The 24346-nt window shown below is 45.9% G+C and overlaps 1 protein-coding gene across 16 annotated transcripts in view; it reads right to left on the bottom strand.

Moving 5' to 3' along the window:
- Positions 1-11709: 11709 nt before the first annotated feature.
- UNC79 (unc-79 homolog, NALCN channel complex subunit) overlaps positions 11710-24346 on the bottom strand; it is a 276166-nt gene continuing 263529 nt past the window's right edge. For 7 of the 16 annotated variants that reach the window (XM_037745182.1, XM_037745178.1, XM_037745177.1 and 4 more), the window contains 2 exons: positions 15203-15244; positions 11710-12879 (listed from right to left, as the gene is read on the bottom strand). In XM_037745182.1, coding sequence (XP_037601110.1) covers positions 12679-12879; positions 15203-15244 — 243 coding nt within the window. In that variant the 3' untranslated portion in view covers positions 11710-12678. The remainder of the gene's footprint in view (positions 12880-15202; positions 15245-24346) is intronic. The other 9 variants (XM_017547000.2, XM_017546992.2, XM_037745179.1 and 6 more) reach the window with 2 other exon arrangements.

Here is a 24346-nt window from a genome sequence, read left to right as displayed (position 1 = left end):
CTTTTTCTTCCATCCTCATGTCCTTCTGTTTGAGGACTTGTTTTGGGTTTGGATTTGCATTTTGCTGTTCCTGGACACCTGGGCATCAGCATAGTGCCACCCCCTACCCCCTACCTGGCCAGTACTTCACCGTGCTCTTGGGGTACAGAGCCAGGTGACAAACAGGCCAGAGGATGTAGGCCAGCAGCAGGTCAAAGGGTGCAACTTGGCAGACCCCACCCAGGGCATTCTCCCCGACTGCCTGCAGCCTCCTGGTGCCTGCCAAACCCCCCAAGCTCTGCCCTAAGCAGACACCACCCTGTGCTGCACCCATGAGAAAGTGCCCATGCCTTGGGCTGTTCAGAAGCTCAGGAGTGATCAGAGGGCACTTCTGCCAGAAGGGAGGTTCCTGGCTAAGGGATCATGGAGTGCTGGGCAGCCTGCAGGGGCTGGGCACAGCCCAGCTTGGCACACACTCACTTGGTCCCACCAGCCCCAACCTTGGCTTAAACCTCGGAGGCCTGGATTTTGCAGTTAGCCTAATCTTCCAGCCCCTGGCGAGGCTCCCTGGCGAGGAATCAGCTGAGCCATGACACGCTTTGGGGCCTGTATCCTCTTCCCTGAGCCACGGAAGCACCCAGGGCTCTGGTTTGCCCACAAATTCCCTCTCCGTTGAGCTTGTAAAATCCCTTCTCACCCCAGTTAGCAAACACCAAGGAAGAGCCTAGTTTTTTTGAAAAGATTCACTTAATACCCACCCTCACCCCCCTACCAAGCCCAAGACCAGCCATTCAAACCATAAGTCTCACGGCACAGCGAGGGAGACCCAATAGATTTTGAGCTTACGAGACTTAAGCATACTTAAAACCATGCCGGCCTAGTATTTGAGCTTAGAACTTGTATTTAAAATGAGTCTGTGGTTTCTAGACACATACTGATTCTCAGGCTAGTCCCAGTGCTGAGGTCAAGAACGAGATGCCCTTCCCTTCTCATTTTCTCAAGTAGATCTTTCCCAGCCGTCTCGCAGTTGAGCCCAACTTCAGAACTCAGATCACAGGATCTCCCAGAAGTTTCAGGTGTTCCTAAGCAGCTTCTCAAGGAAGTTTTGGAAGAAAGACTAAAAGGTGTAAAAATATAAACATATTATATAGAGCTATATATATTTAAAGAGACCTCTACATATATATATATATATAACTACTGTACTCTCTGCATCTGTACAAAGTATGAGTTAAATGCCCAGGTAGTGTGAGATATATAATGCATGAATGTGAATATCCTGAAATCTGCCTTCTTAGCAATGGGTCGTGTGTACAGGGGAGGACTGTTGCTCCTGGGAGTTCTCTCAACGGGCAGATGTCCAAGGTGATGCCGTCTCATCCACCAATGAGCCATTAAGGTTGGTTTCCTGCTGAGACTTTTGTACCAGAAGCAAGACCGGCAGCCCTGGGGGGTGTCCATATGCCACTGATGAGGAAGAAAGCGCCATGACTTTTTTATTTTCAATAAAACATAGAGATGTCTGTCAGTTGTCATTTGTGGGGTGGGGGGGAAAGAGAAGGTGGGCCTGAGGGATGGGGGCATCCTTCACGAGGTCCTGCTATACCCCAAGGCTGGGCTGGGGACCTTACGTGGGGTGTTTCTGTATGTGTTATCCCAACGACCCAAGGTCGGTACTTATGGGGACTTCAGAGGCCAATGCTGTCCCTCATCCTGCCACCCACCGCCTTGACCCTTGACCTAATTGAGAATAGAGCGACCAACCTTCCCAGTGTTCCTGGGACTGAGAGATTTTCCTGAACCCAGGACTTTCAGAGCTAAACCCAGGAACATCTGGGGAAAATGGGACAAGACAGTCACCTTAAGTGGACAATGCTCACAGGGAGCAGGAATCAGCCGGCCACACCAGCAGGGTGACGGTGGCCAGGGTCAGCCTCCCGTATGTCCACCCTATGTGAAGACCTCAGCACCCACGCGTTGCTCTGCAGCGCCCCGTTACCTGGCCAGGTGCACGGAGAATGGAGGCCTGCCCTGCACCCCACACAGAGGGGCCCAAAAGGCACAGGGACCCCAGGCTCACCCTCCCCCACCCCTACTCCCTTGGTTTTTCCTCAAGCAAGCCTCACGGGAAGCAGCCAGGAGGAAGAGCTTCCCGTGTGATGGGTGGGGAGAGGTGTAGGAAGAGAGAAGAAAGTTGCCCTGCAGCATCCTCATCCTCATCTTTGCAGTGAGGAGACAGGTCAGAGATGGAGCACCATGGCCAAGGTCGAGCACATACCAGGAAACAGGGATGGGGCTGGGGGTTGAACCCAGCCTGGTGCCTCCAAGGCCCGGCCACTGGGCACAAGTGAGGGGCCCCAACCCAGACTCTCCATTATTGGGGTGCTGCTGGGCCCCACCACCCCTGCCTGGGTTCCCTGGGGCTTCAGAGTTATCTCAGTGAGGGACAACTCAGAGCCCGGTATGCCCAGAGCTGGTGGGCAGGTATATCCCCCAAACCAGCCCACAGCCCAGGGGGCAGCAGCTCAGTGCAGGAACTCAGTGAAGTGCCTGGGTCCCAAGCCTCAGGGACGCGGAGAGAATGCGGAAGTTATTAAAGTCTCTCCCATAATAAGCACCCTTGCTCCTGGGATTCTGCGAGCTGCTGTTCGCCTGCATATTGTAGACACGTAGTAGAAGACAGCCGTCGTTACAATAACCAACACTGTTGTCCTTAATGAAGCAGCCTGTGTGATAGTGAGGGCTCCTCTGTCCACCGGCCCCTCCTGAGGCTGCCTGGAAGCTGATGAGGGTTCCGTGGGGCGTCTCAGGCCTCACACCCAGTCCTGCGCACCCCGGCCCAGGCATCCTCAGCAGCAAACCCAGAGGCCAGCGGGGGATGCTGCAGGGACTGGCAGGTCTGTGTGCTGAGCTCTGTCTGCTTGTGTAGGGGCCTGGGAATGGGGACCCAGGGCCAGCCTGGCGGAGGAAGGTGGCGATCGGCCGAGCGTACAGGCACCAGGAGCCATCAGCACAGAGCGCAGCGTCACAGCCTTCCTGGGGGCCAGCCCAGTCTCTCTACCTCCCATCTCTGGGGACTTTGGCCACTGCTTTCACCTCCTATGACCAACACAACAAACTGTGCTCTGGCCACCTGACAGCCCCATGTCCTGCTCTGGGGTCCTGCTGCTGCCAGTGAGGAGGGAGATGCTGCAGGCTCCGGCAGGGTGGCACAATGACTGTCTTGGATGCATGAGAGTGAGTGGTGGCAGGAAGGCTCTTCCTCTTCCTCCTGCCTTCCCTGCACACGGCACTATGGTGTGACCTTGCCAAACACGGTCCTGTGAGCCTGAGTGAGCTGCTATACTGGCTGTGGCTGGCAGTTGGCTGGGTAATGTGGCTGCGTTGTGGCCTCACCTTTGGGCAGATTCACCCACATCACCAGGCTCATAGCAGGCCCCACTGAGTCACCCACTTCCTGTTCCTCTACCATCCTCCCACTTAGGAAGTAGCTGACCAGTCATGTGACACATGGAGGAGGCCCTGTGTCCATGCCTGGCACAAGTGGTATCCACAGCCCCTGCAGGCACCTGCGGCTGCCTGTGTCTGGAGATCCAGCTCCGTGACGCCCCCCTTGCGGGGGCAGGTGGAGCAGCGCTCCCAGCCCGTCCTCTCCTCCTCTCCCGGCTCTCCTCTGGGGCTCCTTCTGCTCTCCATCGTATGTTAATCCGGTCAGTCATTCCCTAAAACCTTAAGAGGCTCTGCTACCTGCCAGGAGCCACACTGAACACAAGGTTTGGCTTCCCCCACCCAAGGCCCTAGCTGGAAATCTCAGAGGTCCCCAGCTCCTTGAACCTGATGGGTCCCACCAGGGCCCTCCAGTCTGCTCTCCAACCCACCTCCACTCACCCAGCCCCTCCCCATACCACCCCCACTTCCACTCCTCACTCCACGCAACCACTGCTTGCCTAGCTGAGCCACTCAAGCCCGCCCTGCTGGCTGCTGTGGACCCATCTTTAGTCTGGCTGCCCTGGGACCCGAGGCTTCCCCACTCCTCACTGCTCACCCCACCTACACCCACCACCCAGCAAGCAACACTCACTGCCAGCCTCGTGTTCCCACACCCTCCCCTTGGCTGGGCTTCGCTGTCTGCCCAGCTCGCCTCTCCCTCCAGTTTCTGCCTGGCTGCCGCTCATCGGCTATCCAGGTGCCCCTCAGAGGCAGCCTCCCCGAGGAACACAGGTGGAACATAAACCCACATATGCACAGAGCCACAGGAATGCCCCCTCCTGAGTGGCACAGACAGCCCTGCACGCAGAGCTCCCCCCTGCCCTCTCTGGTGGTTGTTTCCGGTCGGTTATCCTCCGCTGCCTGAGCCTGGCAGCCCCAGACAGCTGCTGCTCACTCATATCCTAGTGTCAACTGCCGGCCTGTGCTGTGTCCTAGGGATTCAAAGGGAAATCAGGCCCCCGCCCTCCAGGGTTAGGTTAGTGGTGGCATTGGGCCCACAATGTGCACAGCGAGGATGACACCAGTGTGGAGATAAAGGGACACTCAGGGCCAGCTCCCCAGAGCTTCGTATACTTTATCTCTTTAACGGTCCCCACAAGCCTAGGAAGCAGGAAGATCACCCCCATTTTACAGATGAATAAACTGAGGTTAAGTGGCTTACCAAGGGGCAAAAAAAAAGCAGTTAAGGCATAGAGAGTGAATTCAGATCTAGCTCTGTGTGGCTACAAGTTCGTTCCAGGTTCTTCCAACCCAGACAGGTCCTTGGAAAAAACAATGCATTCCAGCTAGATTTATAGCCAAGTATCTCCCCTGCCACGGGAATCACACAGGAGCTGCAATCAGGGCTCGTGGATCTGACAAAATCACTTCCTAAGTGACTTCTGCAAGGCTCTTTCCCTCTCAAAGCCTGGGATTTCTCATCTGTGAAGTTGGGGGAGACAGATCGGGTGGCTCTTTTCCTGATTGCCACCTGTGGCTGTCTTTGAGCACGTCTCACTATTCTCTATTCTATCACCTGAGTTTATTTTCAGTACAGCACTTCTCACCCGCTAAGAACAATTACTGATCGATGTACCTGCCTTTCTCCTCTTATTACAATTTAAGATGCTGGGAGCAGAGACCTTATTCATCATCAAATATCCAGCCCTCCGAACACCCAAACGTGCGGGGCATGGGAAATATCTGTTAATTAACAGTGGGTTACAAATTTTACACAGTACACACAGGCATAAAGGAAAAAAATAGCATTTTATTTCATGTAACTGTCCAGAGTCCCTGCCTCGTTGGGTGTGAGGGCGGAGAGGACTAAAAACCCTGAATTTGCAAATTGGTGGCATTGTAGCCTCTTCTGCTATGACTTTGTCTTTCGGGTGACTCTGTGTCTTGCGGATAGACCCTTAGTCTTTAAGGTGTCTTCCTGGGCCCGCTCCCTGTAAGAAGCACCTGCGGGTACCCATGAGCAGACGTCTGTAGTCTGGTGCAGGGGAGCTGGGCTCAGTCCACATGGCATCTTCCGGGTTCTCACTGGTCTCTGCTGCAGAGGGGTTGGCCTGGGCTGCTTCCTGGACAGGTGACTGTGGGGCTGTGCCTGGGCCTTTCTAGGTGAAGGGTGACCGGCCGCCCCCACCACTTCAGCTGCAAGTGTCCAGGCTGCCGCCTCTGCACATGTTCCTGCAGTCTCAGTTCCTGGTCGCCCATGGGGATTTCTGAGCTTTGTGCACTCACCTGGTTCAGGGAGGGCTGTGGATGCTTCTCTTTGAGGTTTATGTGCCACCATCTTCCAGGGCGGGCTCCCTGGGGCTTTTTCAACTGGGCGTCTCTATAGCATCCTATCCCTAAGAGAGAAGGTGAAGACACGGCCACCTGGGCTCCCAGCACCCGCCGACTTTGTCTCCCTTTTTCTTTTGCTGACAATCCTCTGCGGTCCTGAAGAGAGGATCTGTCTGCTTCCTCATCTTGTCTGCCAGAACATTCCCTGCATCCTAACCTCCTCCCACCCCACGAAATCCATGGAACTAGACAGGGGCACATGGTTTCCTAGAGAAGAATAAAGAACATATCCATTTATTATTTTCAAAATATTATCTCCATTCCAAGCCCAATCATGCACTCACACTGTATGAAGTCCAAATGCTGACAGACTGAGCCATATGGAGGAGGATTTCCCGGTTGCTCATTCAAACACAGAAACGTGGGGGAGCCGTGAGTCACCACATGAAGCCAGCAGCGTGGGAGCACCACGCTCAGAAGAATGGGCGCCAAATGCCCATTGCAAGCTGTGATTTCATTTCAGCAAAACACCAGCTGTCACATGGCATTACAATTTGAAGAATAAATGGCTGTGTGACTGCAAGGCGTTTAACAGAGCCAGGCACGCGTGGAGTACGGTGTGCCTCATCAAGCTAGCTCCCATTCTTGTTTGGGATTCCCACTCTGTGCCAGGTGTGTGACAGACATCATTTCCTTCACTCTTTACAGGAGAGGGGAATTATCATTTCCATTTTGCAGTTGATGAAACCGAGGCTTAGTGAGATCAAATGACTTGCCTGTGGTCAGAGAGCAAGTTAGCAAGAAAGTCCAGACTCCAACCCTGAGAACCACCATGGCTGCAAAGCCCTGTCTGGGTTCTCTTCCACCTGCCTCCCCCACCCGAGCCCAGCATGGGAGCCCAGCTTCCGCAGTGCAAGTTGGAGGCCCTGGGCACAGCCCACTATCCACAGAGCCCCCCTTGCCCTGCACCCCCACTGGGCAGAGTGATTGTCCTCACCTGGAGAGTGTTTCTGCCCTTGTTACTTGATTACTTGCTGGTTCCTTTCTTCTCCAAGTGGCCACTTCAAGGAGCAGAAATCAGGGCGTCTGCCAGGCAGTCCTGGGAAGCTCCCTTCTCCACCCACCTGCAGGGAGCCTGTCTGGGCTGCATAATTAAAAAGCCAGCTCTTTGTTCCCAAAACAGCCAAATCTGTGACTTCCACAAAGGTCCTGTGCACCCTGCCGGGAGAAGCTGGTGCCAGGAGCTCACCTTGCCCCATCCACCTGACCTCAGCTTCTTAGAGTGAGAAAAATCCAGTACAGTCGTGGGCTGGAGAGAACAGCCCTGGCTTGAAACAGGGTCAGGACTGAGGGTTGGCATATGAAGGGACAGATGGGGGCAGAGGAGTGATGTCAGGGAAAGGAAGGGCCACATGGGGCAGAGAGCACGGCTTAGTGACGCTGGGTACATCCCGCCCCTCTTGGCCCATGAAATGGGAGAGCCAATCTAAAGCAGACAGCAAAACCACAGGCCTGCAGGGCCAGACAGGTGAATGAATGAAGCACACCAGGCCTTATAAACCAGCCCAGAGGTGGCAGGATTCCTGCCCACCGGCTGGTGGGTTGTTTTTGTTTCCGAGGCTGAGGTCAGTGGCAGGAACTGAGCAAAGCTGGAGCCTGCATGCGTCACTGGTGGTATTCAGCCCAAAAGAAGAAATTATAAATTCAAGCTCAGCAAAGAAAGTATGCTCTGGGCTAGGGCCAGCCAGCAGGCTGCCAGTTGGTAACTTGTGATCTAAATGACTCTAGGTTACCTTGCAGGTCAGATGTGTGACAGAGGACTCCCTATCATTTAACCATTGGTAATATGTAATAGATCAAACCTGGGCTTTGGAGGCAGAAATATTCAGTTTCAAATTTTGCTCTATCTCTTACTGAGTGATTCCTGCAACTATGTAGTCTCTCCATGGCCTCCCTTTCCTCATTTCTAATATGGAGTTAGTAATAGAAGTGTCTGCCTCACGCCATTGTTGCGAAGATTAACTGAGGTTCCTCTATCAAAATTGCTGTATATGACAAGCCTCCTATATGGTGTCTGTAACTATAAGTAAGTGGGGGCACATTTCCTTAGGGCTGGGTAAACTCTCAATAGGCCCCAAATCTAACTTTATCATCACACCTTTTTTTTTTTTTTTGAGATGGAGTCTTACTCTGTTTCTTAGCCTGGAGTGCGGTGGCAAGATCTCGGCTCACCGCAACCTCCACCTCCTAGGTTCAAGTCATTCTTGCACCTCAGCCTCCCGAGTAGCTCGGACTATAGGCATGTGTCACCATGCCTGGCTAATTTTTGTAATTTTTGCCGAGATGGGGTTTCACCATGTTGGCCAGACTGGTCTTGAACTCATGACCTCAGGTGATCTGCTTGCCTAAGCTTCCCAAAGTGCTGGGATTACAGGCATGAGCCATCATGCCCAGCCCTACCATGACAATCTTCTACTCATATTTTTTTCTCCTAAAATGACTACATTAAGTGGGAAACTAAATGTGATTTAATTTGTAATCCAAACTTTTTTTTTGCATGTACATGAATTCCCAAAGCAAGGGGGAAAACACCTACGTCAGATGAAGTGATAAACAGAGATGCCAATAAGATTGAGCCATCTTAAAAAACAAAACAAAACAACCTCAGATTTCTCTACCCCATGCTTCTGGCACATTTTAGCCAAAGGAGCCTAGACCCCAATAACAGGGAGTAGAAATGAACATGTACCAAGCGAGGCCGTGCGTTGGAGGCAGACCGCCTTCTGTCCTAAGGCTACTCTCTCCAGCTGCATGATCTTGCATAAGGCACTTAACCAGTGGGCCTTAGTTGCCTCACCTGCAAAGTGGGGATAATAATGCGGCTTATCTCACAAAAGGGAAGGGGCTAAGGAGTTAATGTATGTAGATGCTCAATAAATGGTGGCTATTATTGTGTCTGTTGAATCCCCTTCACCTGAGGCTCACCACTCGTTCCTGTCAGTGAAGGACTGGCCAGTTTTTTGCTAATATCACATTAGCCATCTCCTGAAGAGTTCAAATTCCATAAAAACACGGTTTGGTACTATTCCATTGGGTTCCAACCACTCCCTTCATCCTTCTTAAGAACCCACCATTGCTATCAAAACACCCAATTTTCCCAATGTACATATTTGCCAATCATTTCTATTAAAGAAGTATAATAAAGGATCTGCATTGTCCAATTAAAGCCAGAGGCCCAGCTCATGAAAGAGATGAGAGGACGCATCTTCTCTGATCCAATCCAGTCTTATTTGGCATTTTGTAGCTTGGAAACAGAGACGAAGCTACTGCAACCACTGGGCCTCCGATGAGACTCTTCGGGAAGCGATTTGCTGGAAACATCCCAATATTGGGCTGAATTACATGCTGGCTAAGAGATGGTACACAGTGGAGACTGGACGCTCTTGGCTACTGCCATGTTTGGGCTCTCCTGGGTATTGTAGGTTTCGATTCTGAGGCACTGGCTGAAGAATAAAACCAAAGGAGCCTGCAGCTGTGAGCTGTCCCTCTGTGTGCTCTTGAGGAGGCAGCAAATGTTCCCAGAGGTCCACAGATTCCAGTACGCTTTCCCAAGTACCATCACAGTTCTCTACCCATTTGCGTTTTCCATCACCCCAGTAAGATGGGCAGCTCCATTTTACAGAGAAGGAAACACAGAGGTTCGGGGAGGTTTAGTAACTTGTCCAAGGTCACCCAACTTATCAGAGGCATGCCCATTGTGAAAAATCACTGGGAACAGAATGTACACATTTGGAGACTGGGACTTATTTCACCGTTGGGAGTCTCACTCTGTTTTGTTCACACACTGGAACCAGTAGGGTGCTATGCAAAAAGGAAAACTGAGTCTGTACTGTGGCCCTCCTCCAAGCGAGTGGTTAGTGTGCTGGCTGAATCTGGATCAGGTAAATTCTGCTGAGATCTCTCTGCCCTCTGCTCTGCATCTGTGGCTGTCACCTGCGGCTGATGTGTGCAGTGGCAGAAGTTCATATGGGCAGCAACTGGGAGCACAGTCCCTGGGGGTCAGACAGCCTGAGTCAAGTCCTGGCTCTGCCCCTTACCAGCTGCATGGCCTTGGGCAAGTAGCTCTATACTTCTCCAGGCTTAAAAATAAGAATCAAAGGAATAATCAGTACCTTTCAACAAGCGCTTACCATGTGCCAGGTGTTGCCCTAAGCTCTTTTCTTGCATTCTTTCATCATCTCAACAACCCTCTGAGATAGAATGTATGTCATTGTCCCCATTTTACAGATGAGGAAACACTAATATGGAAACCCCAGTGTCCCCGAGGTGGTAAGGAAAATACATCCATGGAAGGGCTGGCTCCAGCTCAGTGCCTCTCAGTAGCTTTTACATAGGTCAGAGGTCAGCACACTTTTTCTACAAAGGGCCAGATGATAACTATTTTAGGCTTTCTGAGCCATACAGTTTCTGTCGCAACTCTGTCTACCACCGTAGCACAAAAGCTGCCCTACACAATATGCAAATGGTGTGATTGTTTCCACTAAGACTTTGCAAAACAGGCCATGGGCTCTGCTGGACTTTGGGCTGAGGCGTGCTGACTCCTGCTTTAGGTGAAAGGTTTCTCCTCTACTTATTAGTGCCAATCTTGCTAAACTTCCATAAGTCCCTCTCTTCCTTTTGTCTTCAAAGTGCCTGAGCCCGACTCTTTGGAGGGTAGACATAAGGTTGCCAAGATGAGGACACTGGTGATGAGCAGTGCAGCATAGGCTGGGGAAGCTCAGTTTCCATCAGCCAGTGAAGTGGCAGGGTGCCAGCAGGGACAGCATTTGGGTTAGGTCAGCAGGCAAGAGGGTCTTGGTTCTCAAGAGCAAGGAGAGAGATTTGTCCGGGTGGGACCAAGACTCTAGGTCAAGGAAGCAGGTTCAGACAGTCGGAAGCATTAAATGGGGGCCCAGTCAAGAGTGCCACGTTAAGGGTTCGTCTGCAGCTCAGGGAAGATGCAAATGCAAAGTTCAGGCAAAAGTCCGTTCAAAGAACTGGGCAAAGAAGAGGGAGTGGGAGAAGAAGATGTGGGTAACTTCAGACCTTGTCTACTGGTAGGATGGGGCCACCAAGATCCTGGCTGCTTGGGGCAGGGTGGGCTCAGGACTGGCCAAGAGCTGGGCCTGCAGCTGAGCCCAGATGAGGATGTCAATAAAATCCCTCACAGGGAAAGCAGCCAGAGCCTCCTCCTCCTCCAGGAACCAATGCAAAAAAAGAGAATGTCACATGCAAAGCTCACGGTGCCTGTGAGGAGCTCAAGAAAGGCCTTTTGCTGAACTGAATCCATTCCACTCGATAGACATTAGTTAAACACATACCGTGTGCCAAACCATGGGGAGACAGAGATAGCACATATGCTCCAGGCTGTCACCGTTGACAAGTGAGATAAATACATGCACAGCTTGACTATAAGACAAATGTTCACAGAAGCACAGCCCCACGTGACCAGGACAGAGTAGAGCTCTGACCAGGGAAAGGCCCTTCAGAAGAGTTTGTTGGTCAGATACAAAGAATAATCACTTCTGGACTCTCCACGCTGAGCCTGAACGGTCCCCTGGAATTTGTATAAGATGAAGATTTGAAGATCCATCTGTCTTTCTAGAACTCTTATGAACAATTAAACATCAGAGGGCTTGTTTTCCTCTGAGAAGCACTAAGATATCAGAGCTCCCAGAAGAAAAGGGAAGCCTCTTAATAAAAAAACATTGAAGAAAAAAGGGTCTTTTGCCCTCAGAGTCCTTCCTAGAGGTAGACTTCAAACAAACTGTGTATTCCTCATATCAAATGCCTGAAAGAAAGCCTTTTTTTCTTCTTCATAATTTCACTTTTAAGAGAAGTTAGAAGCTGCAGAACTTTAGAAGGAATGGTTGTCAGGAACTAAACTCTAGCTCTAGAAACTGGTTTTAAAAAACCCCAGGCTCACAAAGATAATAAAAAATGCATTTAATAGCATGTTAATATACAGCTTAAATGTGTAGTAAGTTTTCTGTTAGTCAGTGCATTACAGGGATACGGAGGAGAAATTTCATTTGGAATGCACAGTCAGATGTTAGGCATAGGTGCGGATAAATGTGGTGCTCTTACACTATTGAATTCTGTTTTGTGAAACATCACTCCAGGTGCAGGGCGCTGTGCCAGTGAGGGACGCATCCGGCCCAGTGTGCAAGCTACAGTTTTCAATTAAGTTGTATACAAGTATTAACAAAAGAATAAAATTTATTATTCACAAAACTAAAGTGGTTATCATAAAGCTTACAAGAGAGTACAGCCTAGAACTAATGACTTGAAAAACTAGTTTTAAAAAGAATCAAACTTACTGGACAGTTTTGGAAAATGATATTATAAAACAACGAAAACAATTGGCACAGTTTAACCACCTAATTTCTAAGTGCACTTTGTAATGTTCCTTGCAAGCTGCCACTTTTCCCAGGATAATGACAAAAAGCTTCAGTCAGGTGTCACTGGCTTATGGTGACGGGTTTTTTATTGCATTGCCAAGAGTGGATTTTAAGAAAAAACACTACAAAGGTTTCAAAAACCCTATTTATTCTCTATCATCAAAAATAGCAACAGGGGGACTTATACAACTTTTCTGTGAGTACCCACCAGTCTATTTTTTTTTCTTAAAAAAAATAGAAGTTAGTTAAAGAAAAATGATTTGGTTTTTAAAAAATAATGTAAGGAAACACTTAATCAGATAGCCCAAGGAGTCATCAGAAATATGTGTAGCAAGAAAGCTTCATTTTCGGCCCTCTCTGGCCTTTGCACATCTTTTACTAAACTAGAAAGAGAATGTACAGTACCAATATGTTCCCCAACCTGCTTGGATCAAATTGTTTGTTTTTAAACCCATTATTGCTAAACCAGAGTGTTGACACTGAGCGCCGAGGAGTCCACTCATAGAGGATAAAATTGAGAGGCTGCTTCCGAGGACTGGATCTCCACCTGGGCCATTTTGAACTGAGTGCATTGCAGCCACTTTCGGAGGGCGGCCAGGCCAGCACTGCTCTGGCCCGAGCCGGGCAGCGTCCTTAGGCTGTGGTGGTTCACGTGGTTCTGAATAGCCTGGAGGCGAAGCTGGAGTCCCGCGGATAAGTGCTGTCAAGAAAGGGCAACAGGTTTTAGTTTATTTCTTTCTAGCATTCACGGGTGACCCAGGGATGGTCAACCCGGGCAGCTTCTTATAGGCAGAACTCGGGCTTGGCTCAAGGGTTATGTGGCCTGAAGAAGGCACACTCTCAACTCTGCCAGTGCCCAGGGCAGGGGATTGCACCATGTTTCTTTCTCTTTTTCTTTTTTTGAGACCTCTCTGTCGCCCAGGCTGGAGTGCAATGGTGCAATCTCGGTTCACTGCAACCTCCACCTCTTGGGTTCAATCAATTCTCCTGGCTCAGCCTCCTGAGTAGCTGGGATTATAGGTGCGCACCACCACACCCAGCTAATTTTTTGTATTTTTAGTGGAGATGGGGTTTCACCGTGTTAGCCAGGAGGGTCTTGATCGCCTGACCTCGCGATCCGCCCACCTCAGCCTCCCAAAGTGCTGGGATCACAGGCGTGAGCCACCGCGCCCGGCCCGCACCATGTTTCTAGAGTCATCCTGGCCCAAACCCATCAGAATAATGACATGTCCATCTTGACAGACTCACTGCAATGAAAACATAAAGCTGCGACACCAGGGCTGGGCTAACACAGGAACTTGGTCCCAAGGAACTATTAACAACATGGACCTGGGGTGATGGTGAAGTGTCCGGGCTCTGCTGCCAGGCTCCCTGGGTTCAAAGCCTCACTCCTCTACGGGCAACTTTGGGAACAAGGTTTTTTGGTCTGTGTTTGGGTTTTTTCATGGGTAAAGTGGGGATAGTGACACTTAGGGGGTTTGCGTAGGACAAATGAGCTAAAAGAGTGTTCAGAACAGAACTTGGCATGTGAAGAAGCTAGGATGATAGCTTCTCTTCTTTCTCCAAGCTTCTTAGGGAGTTCTGTCCACCTCCTCCTGGCACTCTGGGCAATGTAAAATAGCCACAGATTGCCATAAAATGAGGAAAGGGGTAAGAGAGGTAATTTAAAATGCTTCAAGCTGAGGGTCCAAGAAGCTCACTTTTCATAGAAAAAAACTAGTACCAAGAAGGAGTTTTCAGCCGGGCCCATGCCCCTGACAGTGGCCATAAATCGCACCAAAGCCGTAATCAGGACCCAAAGGCTGCAGTCACTGTTGACAGCTGCATCTCTCTCTTTTGGTGTCTGGGTACCTTGAGTTCACACTGCTTTCTTTCCACTAGCATTCCTCCCCAACTCAGAGAAGAAATCTAGCAAAAAATTTCCCAGCTTTTCCTCCTGCCCGCCAACACTCTTAGTGCTACAGACAGGACCCAGTTTGGATGGAGCAGGTGGCTGGCTTTGCCATCTTAAGTCAAGCCCGGTAACTCTGTCTGCTAGTCACAGCGTATGTTTGCCCCTGCAATGACAAAGCGCCACTCAAGGCAAAGCCTGGGGCTGCGAAATACATTCAGGAAGGAGCTCCCATCCAGGCTCTGGGGCCCTGACCAAGACACTCTTCCTTTAGGTTCTAAATTTCTTCATATATAAAATGAGGCAGTAGGTCCCTTGTCGCTCAATCCTATCATTTATTCCATGTTGTCCTTTCATAACAGAATTCTTTCCATGACAGAAAATCAATTTTAGCAACTAGCAAATATCATCGAATATGCCTGGGTATCCTCAAAAGGGTCAGTATTCTATTCCTTTTTTTTTTTTTGAGACAGGGTCTTGCTCTGTTTATATATGCACGATCTTGTTATCTGCAAATAGTGACCGTTTATTTTTCCTTTCCAACTTCTATTTCTTTGATTTCTTTTTATAAAATAGAGACAGGTTCTTGCTCTGTTGCCTAAGCTGAAGTGTGGTGGCAGGATCACAGCTCACAGCTCCTGGGCTTGCAAGTGATCCTCCCACCTCAGCCTCCTAAGTAGCTAGGACCACAGTGCATGCCACCATACTCGGTTAAATTTTTATTCTTTTGTAGAGATAGGGTCTCACTATGTTGCCCAGGCTGGTCTCCAACTCCTGGCCTCAAGCAGTTCTCCCACCTTGGCCTCTCAAAGTGATGGGATTTCAGGCAGGAGCCACTGCACCCAGCCTTGGCCTGTACTCTCATCAGTGGATGGAGGCTTGCTCAGACCCTGGGATGGCCTCCTCCACCTGCATCCTCACCAACCTCATGCTGTAGGACAATGGCTCCTGCCGCCACCCTTACCTGCAGGGCCCTTACCTGGCCCACAGGTTTCCTGCATTACCAGCCCTCTAAGGCCAGAAGCGGGTTGAATTCATCCTTCTCATGGTAAATGGGGCCACAACAACCCTAGGAATATTCTACATTCTCTGCAGGAAACCGAGCTTCCAGTCAGCCCAGGGGGTGACTTACCTTGATATTTGACTGAATCATTGGCAACCACATAGGTATCAGCTGTATGGAGAAAGACAAAAGCTTCATTACTATTGTTCTCTATTCTCCCACAAAGCTTCACTCATTGCAAGGGAAAACAGGCCACGCTGAATCCCTTTCGCACCACGCTCGGATGTGGGCCCTGCTACATCGCTACCTGTTATCAGCAAATGCCTTTCTGAGGCCAAACCCTGCTGAGCCGGTGGCATTTGGAGGTTAATAAGCGCCCCATGAGCGCCTGAGACACACACTTTAGAGTAAATGACTGATAGTCTCTAGAAAGCTACCAAGCACAGGAAATTAAATGTGTATTTATTTAATTAAATCCTCACTTTCTTGAAATAGAATTTCCTCCACAGGATCTTTAGAACTGAGTGTCTGAGTGGCACGGTGACTCTATTTGCCTGTAGTCATTAAGAAAATATCTCTGGTCAGTGGTTGGAACACTTCTGTGAGTGAGAGAGACCACGCTGGAGATGCCTGGCTGTGATCTGGAAGCGGGGAGACAGTGAGACTGGGCCGGTGTCTGCAGAGCATGTGAGCACACACAGCCAAGTGGAAGTCCCTGCTGGGGGACCCCTGGCCCTCTGCTGACTCTCTGATGGGCCCTCACCCCCCTGATGTGGTCCTTCTTGGCAGGAGGTCACAGGGTGTCCTGGCCCAAGGACCTCCAGAAGCTGCTCCTTCTCTCTGCTTTGGTCTCTGCCATGTTTCAGTCCTCTAGAATCTAAGTAAATATTCATGGCCTTGTAAATCCAGAAGTCGAAGACAGAATATGGCATTTCTCAATGCGTGTTCCATGGAACTGTGATTTGGAGAGCTTTTAAATGGTGGAGGGGGACTATGATCCAATACATTTGGAAATGTTCTTTATTTCAGTACTTCTCAGCTCTTTAATACACCAATACGCATCACATCATATCACTCCATATTCCTTCCAACCCTCCACTCAAATAAAGGAATAGTGTTGCCATGGATTGAACTGTATCCTGTTAAAATCTATATTGAGGTCCTGATCTGAACTGCATCAGAATGTAACCTTATTTGGAAACGGGATTGTTGAAGATGTAAATTAGTTGAGATGGGCTCATACTGGAGTAGGGTGAGCCCCTAATCCAATAAAACTTGTGTCCTTATAAAAAGGGGAGTTTGAACACATACACACAAACACACAGAAAGCATGCTATGTGAGGATGAAGACAGGGACCTACAAGCCAAGGAACACCAAAGACTTCCAGCAAACCACCGGAAGCCGTGAGAGAGGTCTGGAACAAATTCTCTCTCCAATCCCTCAAAAGAAACCAACCCTGCCGACACCTTCATCTCAGTCTTCTGGTCTCCAGAACTTTGAGGGAATACATTTCTATTGGTTGAACCACCCAGACTGTAATACCTTGGTAGTCCTGGGAAGCCAGTACAAGGGCATTCCAGGAAGCAGAGAGAAAGAATGGGCAAAGCTCATTGGTGGGAGTGTGCAGAGAATCAGGGACAGGAGAGAGTTACGTGATGCTGACATGTAAGCTCTTAGAAAAGGGTTATAAAAAACAAGTTTAGAAAAGCAGAAGCCAGGCCCTCACACCCTTAGTCTACCAGATGGCCATATATGCCAAATCAGGGGATCTGAATTTTATTCCAAATTCAATACAACTTCTAAAGAGGGGATGCTCCATTCACCATGAGTGGAACCATGCTCTGTGGCAGCAGCCTGTAGATTAGGATGAAGAAGGAGGCAGAGAATGGAGGCAAGAGCCACTGTGGAGGCTACCTCAATGGTCCAGAGAAGGGACAGTCTCTGGGGATGGGGAAGGATTCCGCCTGCAGAGACAACCCGAGAGCATCTGAGGATGAGTCTGCTCTTCCAAGTAAGGAAACGGTCAAATAGGCAGAGGTTTCTAACCCGGGCAAACTGGGGGACACTGATGGAATGAACAAAACCAAAGAAGAAGGAGAGCTTTTCAGGGGGACAATATATAAATAACCTCAGAGTTCAATGTTAGCCATAGCTATAAGCTGCTGCTTTCATTGAATTCATCACCTTTGCTTTAAAATAAACTTGGTGAAGTGATAAGCTGCATTTATGTCCCTGTTGTTATTCCCAAGGCTAAATAAATCTGGCTGTTGTTTGACTTTTAACATTTTGTTGATGTATACAGTTCACTAATTTGACTTCTATTTACATTTACTCCTAAACATAGTGTTTCTGTTGCGGCTAGCTAACAGTTGGTCTCTAACATGAATATTGTGTTTGGAAATGGAGTATAGTGTGTATCAGAAAATGTAATGAGACTAAAGCTGAAAATATCAGAAAATGCCACCCTCTCCATGCCTTCCCCTGCCCCCCAACCCTCATAACAAAACTGTGGGATTACAAAGGTTGGTACCAGATAAGGCTGTGCCATCTGGCCCTTAATAGGACTGGCTCCTCTAGACATTCTGAATGGAAAAAAAGTATTTATCTATTCTAACTATCTCCCCCTATAATTTCTGCACAGCAAAAAGCAAGCCCTGGGGGGTCCTGATGCTACAGACTTTGTTGACCTTTGACTATTTAATATGGAAGTGAGCCCATACACCTCTTGATATTTGGGAAATACCCAAACTAACTTCCTGTTAAGAATTCTGAGGGGCTTGGGCCTCTTGATATTTGGGAAACACCCAAACTAACCTCCTATTAAGAATTCTGAGGGACTTGGGAAGGGTAGGAGCAAGGGAGTTCTGAGTACCCTGGCCCTGCGTGGACACCTTTCCCAGTGCTGCCACTAGGGCTAAGGGTCCATGTGAAGCAAGCAAGGGGAACAGCAATGTTGGTCTAAAAGGGTTTTTGTTATTTCCCCATTGATGTAATCTATGACCATGGAATTCTAAAATATACCTGCAAGGGACCTTCAGGTTTCTGATTTGCAAATCATGTGACTAAAGCCATGAGGTTAAAGCTCATCATTATTGATGACATGATATAACCCAGCCATCATCCTATTTCAGGAATGTTAATTTGACTTATTGAATAACTTTCATTTTCATTCTCTTTTGCTAGTGGCTCCTACAGAACTGTCAGTAAGAATTAGATGTAATTTATTTTGGGCTCTGTAATGTTATAATGGAGTAAAGTTGGTTGTTGTTGTTTTTCCCTCTCCAGAAACAATATCCTGAAGACTGAAGGACATTTAAAAAATAGGTTGTTTTTCACAAAAATAAAAGTGCTACACTTCCTCTTATCTTGGTTCCTGTTATAGAACAAGCAGAAGACTTTCTGCTTGGCTGGAAGAAGGGTCATGAAAAACAAGCGTAGAAAAGCAGAAGACAGGCCCTCATACCCTGCGTATTCATTTCAATCCTGCTTATTCCAGCCCTCGAAATTAAAATTGGTGGAGAAACTTTCTCTTTCAGCCAAGATGGAGTAACAAAGACCAGATTTACCCTCCTGCCCAGAACAACTAAAAATCCAGACAAACTATATGAAACAATGGTTTTCAGACAGTGGTCATCAAGAAATGCAGGACAGAGATCACTGAGGGAAAAGAAACAAACCAGGTAAGCCCTGAAGGTATTCCAGCTCACTGCTTAGAGACAGCTTTCAGGTAGTAGCACAGGGAAGAGGAATGCCTGGCAGTCTTCCTGAGTGAGGGGAGGTAGCCAGGAGCCCTGGGAGGTCAAAGTGACTACAGTTTGCAAGGTAGAGTACTGAACAGGAGACAGCTGCAGAGAGAGACAACTTCGAAGATCTGGAAAGGGGTCCCTCTGAGTCTTCAGCTGAGAGCTGGCCAGTATATGCAAGTTAAAAAACTACCCAATACTGGAGGAAAAAGAATATTGCAAGAAAAAAATCCCCTGGTGATTACATAGAGCCAAGAATATTTTGTGTTCCTATGAGTCAGAGTGGAAAAATCGTGTAACTCATAGAACATCATGAGAGTACTGATAAGGATAGTGGTATACAGCAGCAGCAGTGAAGAACTACGTGCCCTAGAAAAATTGCTGCTCTGATCAACACCTAACAAAGATTAAATGCTAGTCTCAGAAGGATAAAAATATTTGTAAGTTATGTAACTATGTCACAGAATACAGCTTAAGAGTATCTTACATGAATACAAAAAATACTCATCACCCAAGAAAGTCAAATTCACAATGTCAAGAATACAATAAAAAATTACCAGGCATGCTAAGAAACAAACAAACCAAAAAGTGACACACAAATAAGGAGAAAAAACCATCAACAGGGAATAAAACAAAAATGACACAGATGGCCAGGCGCAGTGGCTCACGCCTGTAACCCCAGCACTTTGGGAGGCTGATGTGGGTGGATCACGAGGTCAAGATACCAAGACCATCCTGGCCAACATGGTGAAATCCCGTCTCTACAAAAAATACAAAAATTAGCTGGGTGTGGTGGTGTGCGCCTGTAGTCCCAGCCACTCAGGAAGCTGAGGCAGGAGAATTGCTTGAACCCGAGAGGCAGAGGTTGCAATGAGCCAAGATGGCACCCCGGCACTCTAGCCTGGCAACAGAGCAAGACCTCATCTCAAAAAAAAAAAAAAAAAAAAAAAAAAAAAAAAAAAAAGACACAGATAACAGAACTAGTAGAAAAGGGCAGTAAAACGGTTATGATATCTATATTCAATATGGTCAAGCAGACAGAAGAAAGATTGATCATTTTGAGTAGAGGCACTGAATAAAATATTTAAAGAAACAATGGCTGATACTTTTTCAATCTAATGAAAACTATAAATCCAAAGATTCAAGAAGCTCACCAAACCCAAGAAATATGAAGAAAATTCTACCAAGGCATAGTATCAACAAATTGCTTAACCATAGTGGCAAAGACAAACTCTTCAAAGCAGCCAAAGGAAAACGATGAAAAACATAAGAATGACATATTTCTTGTTGGAAACAATGTAAACAAAAAGACCATGGAGGAGCAATATCTTTAAAATATTGAAAAAGGCAAAACTTTGAAACTGTCCATCTAGAATTCAATACCCAGTGAAATTTTCTTTCAAAAATGAAAGCAAAATAAAGGTTCTGAGACATACAAAAGCTGAAATAATTAATCATCAGTTTACATACACAGGAGACTTTACAGAAAATCCTTTGGGCAGAAGGAAAGATAAAAGATGAATGTTTAGATCTATGGAATGAAATGAAGAGCACTAAAAATGGCAAATATAAATATGGCAATAATAGCAAATATAAAACTTGTTTGACATCTCTTTAAAAGATAATTAACTGTTTAAAGCAAAAATAATAATGTATGGTTTGCTTTATAAAATATATAGAAGTAAAATGTATGACAATAATAGCACAAAGTAAGGGGGTAGGAAATGGAGGTATATTATTGTACAATTCTTATACAATACATGAGGTGGTATAATATTCCTCGAAGGCAAACTGTGATCAGTTAAAAATGTATGCTATAAACTCTAAATCAACCACTAACACAACAACAAAGACATATAGCTAATGAGATAATTAAAAAACACACTTCTAAATAACTTATGGGTCAAAGAAGAAACCGAACTGGAAATTAACATTCTGATCTGAATGGAAATGAGAATATATCAAAATCTGGGGGAAAGCAGCTAAAACAATACTTGAAAGGAAATTTAGAGCACTAAATGCTGATGTTTGAAAAGAAGAAAGTTCTCAAGTTAATGACCTTACTTGCCATCTCAGTTTATCTTAATTAGACAAAGAAAAGGAAATTATATCCAAAATTTAATCATAAAAACCTTAATCCAAAAGAAAGCACAAAAAGAGAGAACAGGAGACAAAGAACAGATGTGAAATACAGAAAACAAGCAGTAAGATAATAGATTTAATCCCAACAATATCACAAAACACATTAAATGAAAATGATCTAAAAACCCCAGTCAAAAGGAAGAGATTGTCAGATTAGATTTTTTTAAAGCAACATCCAACTTTATGCGGACTATAAGAAATGTAGTTTAAATACAAAGACAGACAGGTTAAAAGTAAAAGGATGAAAAAAAAAATATGTACCATCCTAACATTGGTCAAAAGAAAGCTGGACTGTCAAAACTACTGGAGTGCAGTGGTGCAATAATGGACATACGGTAAATGGTACATATTTAAAATGCGCAGTTTGTTAAGTCTTTACTTACATTATGCCATGTACCACAATCAAGATAAAGAACATATCTATCACCTCCCAGAGTTTTTTCAGGCCAGGCAGAGTGGTTCACACCTGTCATCCTAGCACTTTTGAAGGCCAAGGTGGGCAGATCCCTTGAAGTCAGGAGTTCAAGACCAGCTTGGCCAACATGGTGAAAACCCTTCTGTACTGAAAATACAAAAATTAGCCAGGCACGGTGGCAGATGCCAGTGGTCCCAGCTACTCAGGAGACTAAAGCATGAGAATTGCTTGAACCTGGGAGGCGGAGGTTGCAGCAAGCCAAGATTGCCCCCACTGCACTCTAGCCTGGGCAACAGAGAGAGACTCCATTGCAAAACCAAAACAAAACAACTAAACTGAAAATATTAGCAAAGATGACATTTCATAATTTCAATTCATTAAGAAAACACAGCAATCCTAAACATGTATAAGCCTAATAACAGAGCTTCATAATACATTAAGCAAAAATAAATCCACGTTGAGAGATATTTCAAAACTCCTTTTTCAATAAGTGATAGAATATAAGTTAACAGGCATAACAAGAAGAACATAGAAGACTTGAGCAATACAATCAATAAGTTTGAACTAACTTACATAGGAAACTCCAAGCAACAACAGCAGAAGACACATTCTTTTCCAGTGCACACAGAGCATTTACTAAGATACACAATATTCTGGGCTATAAAGCAAGTCTCGCTAATTTAAAATGAATCAAATTATATAAAGTATATTCTCTGATCACATTAGAATTACAAATCCATAACAGAAAAACTTCTAGAAATCTTTAAATATTTAGAAGCAAAACAATATAGTTCTAAATAATCAATGCCAGAAAGCAAGCAAAAGAGAAGTCAGAAAGTATTTTGAACTGAATGAAAATGAGAACACAACATACCAAATTGTAGGATGCAGCTAAACCAGTGCTTAGAGGAAAATTTATAGCGCTAATCACTTATATTAGAAAAGTCTCAAATCAATGAACTCCACTTCAACTTTAAGAAACTAGAAAAAGAAGAGCAAATTAAATCTAAAGTAATCAGAAATAAGAAAGTAATAAACAGCAAATCAATTACAGAAAAACAGAGATAAATCAATGAAAACAAACAAGAAGTGTGTGTGTGTGTGTGTGTGTGTGTAAAACAAAAAGCTTACTAAAATTGAAAAATCTGTATCCAGACAGATAAGGGAAAAAAAAATAGAGAAGTAACAAATCATTAGCCAGGCACTGTGGCATGTGTCTATAGTTCCAGCTACTTAAGAGGCTGAGGCAAGAGGATCACTTGAGTTCAGCCCAGGAGTTCAAGGCTACAGTGAGCCGTGGTCACACCACCACTCCAGCTTGGGCAACAGAGTGAGCGCTCCCTACCCAGAAAACCAGAAATATGATGACTTAAAGAGTGCATAACTATTGATCCTACAAATATTTTTTTAAAAATAAGGGCATGTTATGAACAACTTAATGCCAATAAAATTAACTATGTCAATGAAATTGACAAATTCTTTGAAAGACATATACTACCAAAGTGTGCTGAAAAATAAATAACTTGAATAACCCTATATCTATTTTTTAAATTAAATCTGTAGTTAAAAACCCTTCTGCAAAGAATATTCTAGGCCTAAGTGGCTCCACTGGTGAATTCTGCTAAATATTTAAGGAAAAGGAGCTGCACGCAGTGGCTCACACCTGTAATCCCAGCACTTTGGGAGGCCAAAGCGGGTGGATCATGAGGTCAGGAGATCAAGACCATCCTGGCCAACATGGTGAAACCCCATCTCTACTAAAATAAAAAAATTAGCTGGGCGTGGTGGCGCCTGCCTGTAGTCCCAGCTACTTGGGAGGCTGAGGCAGGAGAACTGCTTGAACCCAGGAGGCAAGATGCAGTGAGCCGAGATCATGCCACTGCACTCCAGCCTGGTGCTTGGCGACAGAGAGAGACTCTGTCTCGGAAAAAAATAGATATATGTATATTTAAGGAAAAAATAGTATCAATTCCACACAAACGTTTTCAGAAAACAGAAAAGGAATGAGTTGGGAAGTCCCAACTCATTCTGTGAGGCCCCGATACCAAGTCCCTAATATTTGCCCTGATATCAAATCAAATCCAAATATAGTCATTACAAAAAAAGAAAATTACAGTTCACTATCCCTCATGAACATCAGTGCAAAAATTATTTTAACAAGTTAGCAAATCGAATTCAGCAAGATATAAAAAGGATAATTCATCATGGCCAAGTATGGTTTGTCTCAGGAATACAAGCGGTTTACCATTCAAAAATCAATCAGAGAAACTCACCAAGTATACAGTTAAAAAGAAAAGTCATAAGACCATCTTAAAGGGTGTAGAAAAATCATTTGACAAATCCAGTGTCCATTCCTGACAAAAATTCATGGCAGACTAGGAACAGAAGAGAACCTTACTCAATCTGATAAAGGTTATTGATGAGAAACTAACAGCTAACATTTATATTTAATAATGAAAGGCTGAATGCTCTCTTCCTAGGATCAGGGCCAAGGCAGTTTCCTGCTTGCACTATTTCTATTTAACTTGTGCTGGAAGTTCTATACAGAGCAATGAAATAAGAAGAAATAAAAAGCACAAAGATTGAAGAGGAAGAGAAAAAAATGACCTTATTTGCATATGAAATTATTATCGATGTAGAAAATCTGATAAAATCTACAAAAAAATCTACTAAAACTAATAAATGGGTTTAACAGGTTGCAGGGTAGAAGAACAAGACAAAAATAAGTTGTATTCTTAAATAACTGCAATGAACTATCAGAAATTTAAATGTAAGAAGCCAAACCATTTACAATAACATAGAAATATGATAACTTAGAGATAAATTTGACAGAAATATGCTAGGCCTGAATATGGAAAACTGAAAAATATTCCTCAGAAAATTTAAAGAAGATCTAAATAAATGGAGAGATCTGTGTTTGTGAATCAGAAGATTCAATATTGTTAAGATCCCAATTTTCTTTTTTTTTTTTT

The sequence above is a fragment of the Cebus imitator genome, unplaced genomic scaffold (assembly GCF_001604975.1).
Source record: "Cebus imitator isolate Cc_AM_T3 unplaced genomic scaffold, Cebus_imitator-1.0 Scaffold193, whole genome shotgun sequence".
Taxonomy (NCBI): domain Eukaryota; kingdom Metazoa; phylum Chordata; class Mammalia; order Primates; family Cebidae; genus Cebus; species Cebus imitator.
This window is presented reverse-complemented; position numbering and strand designations above follow the sequence as displayed.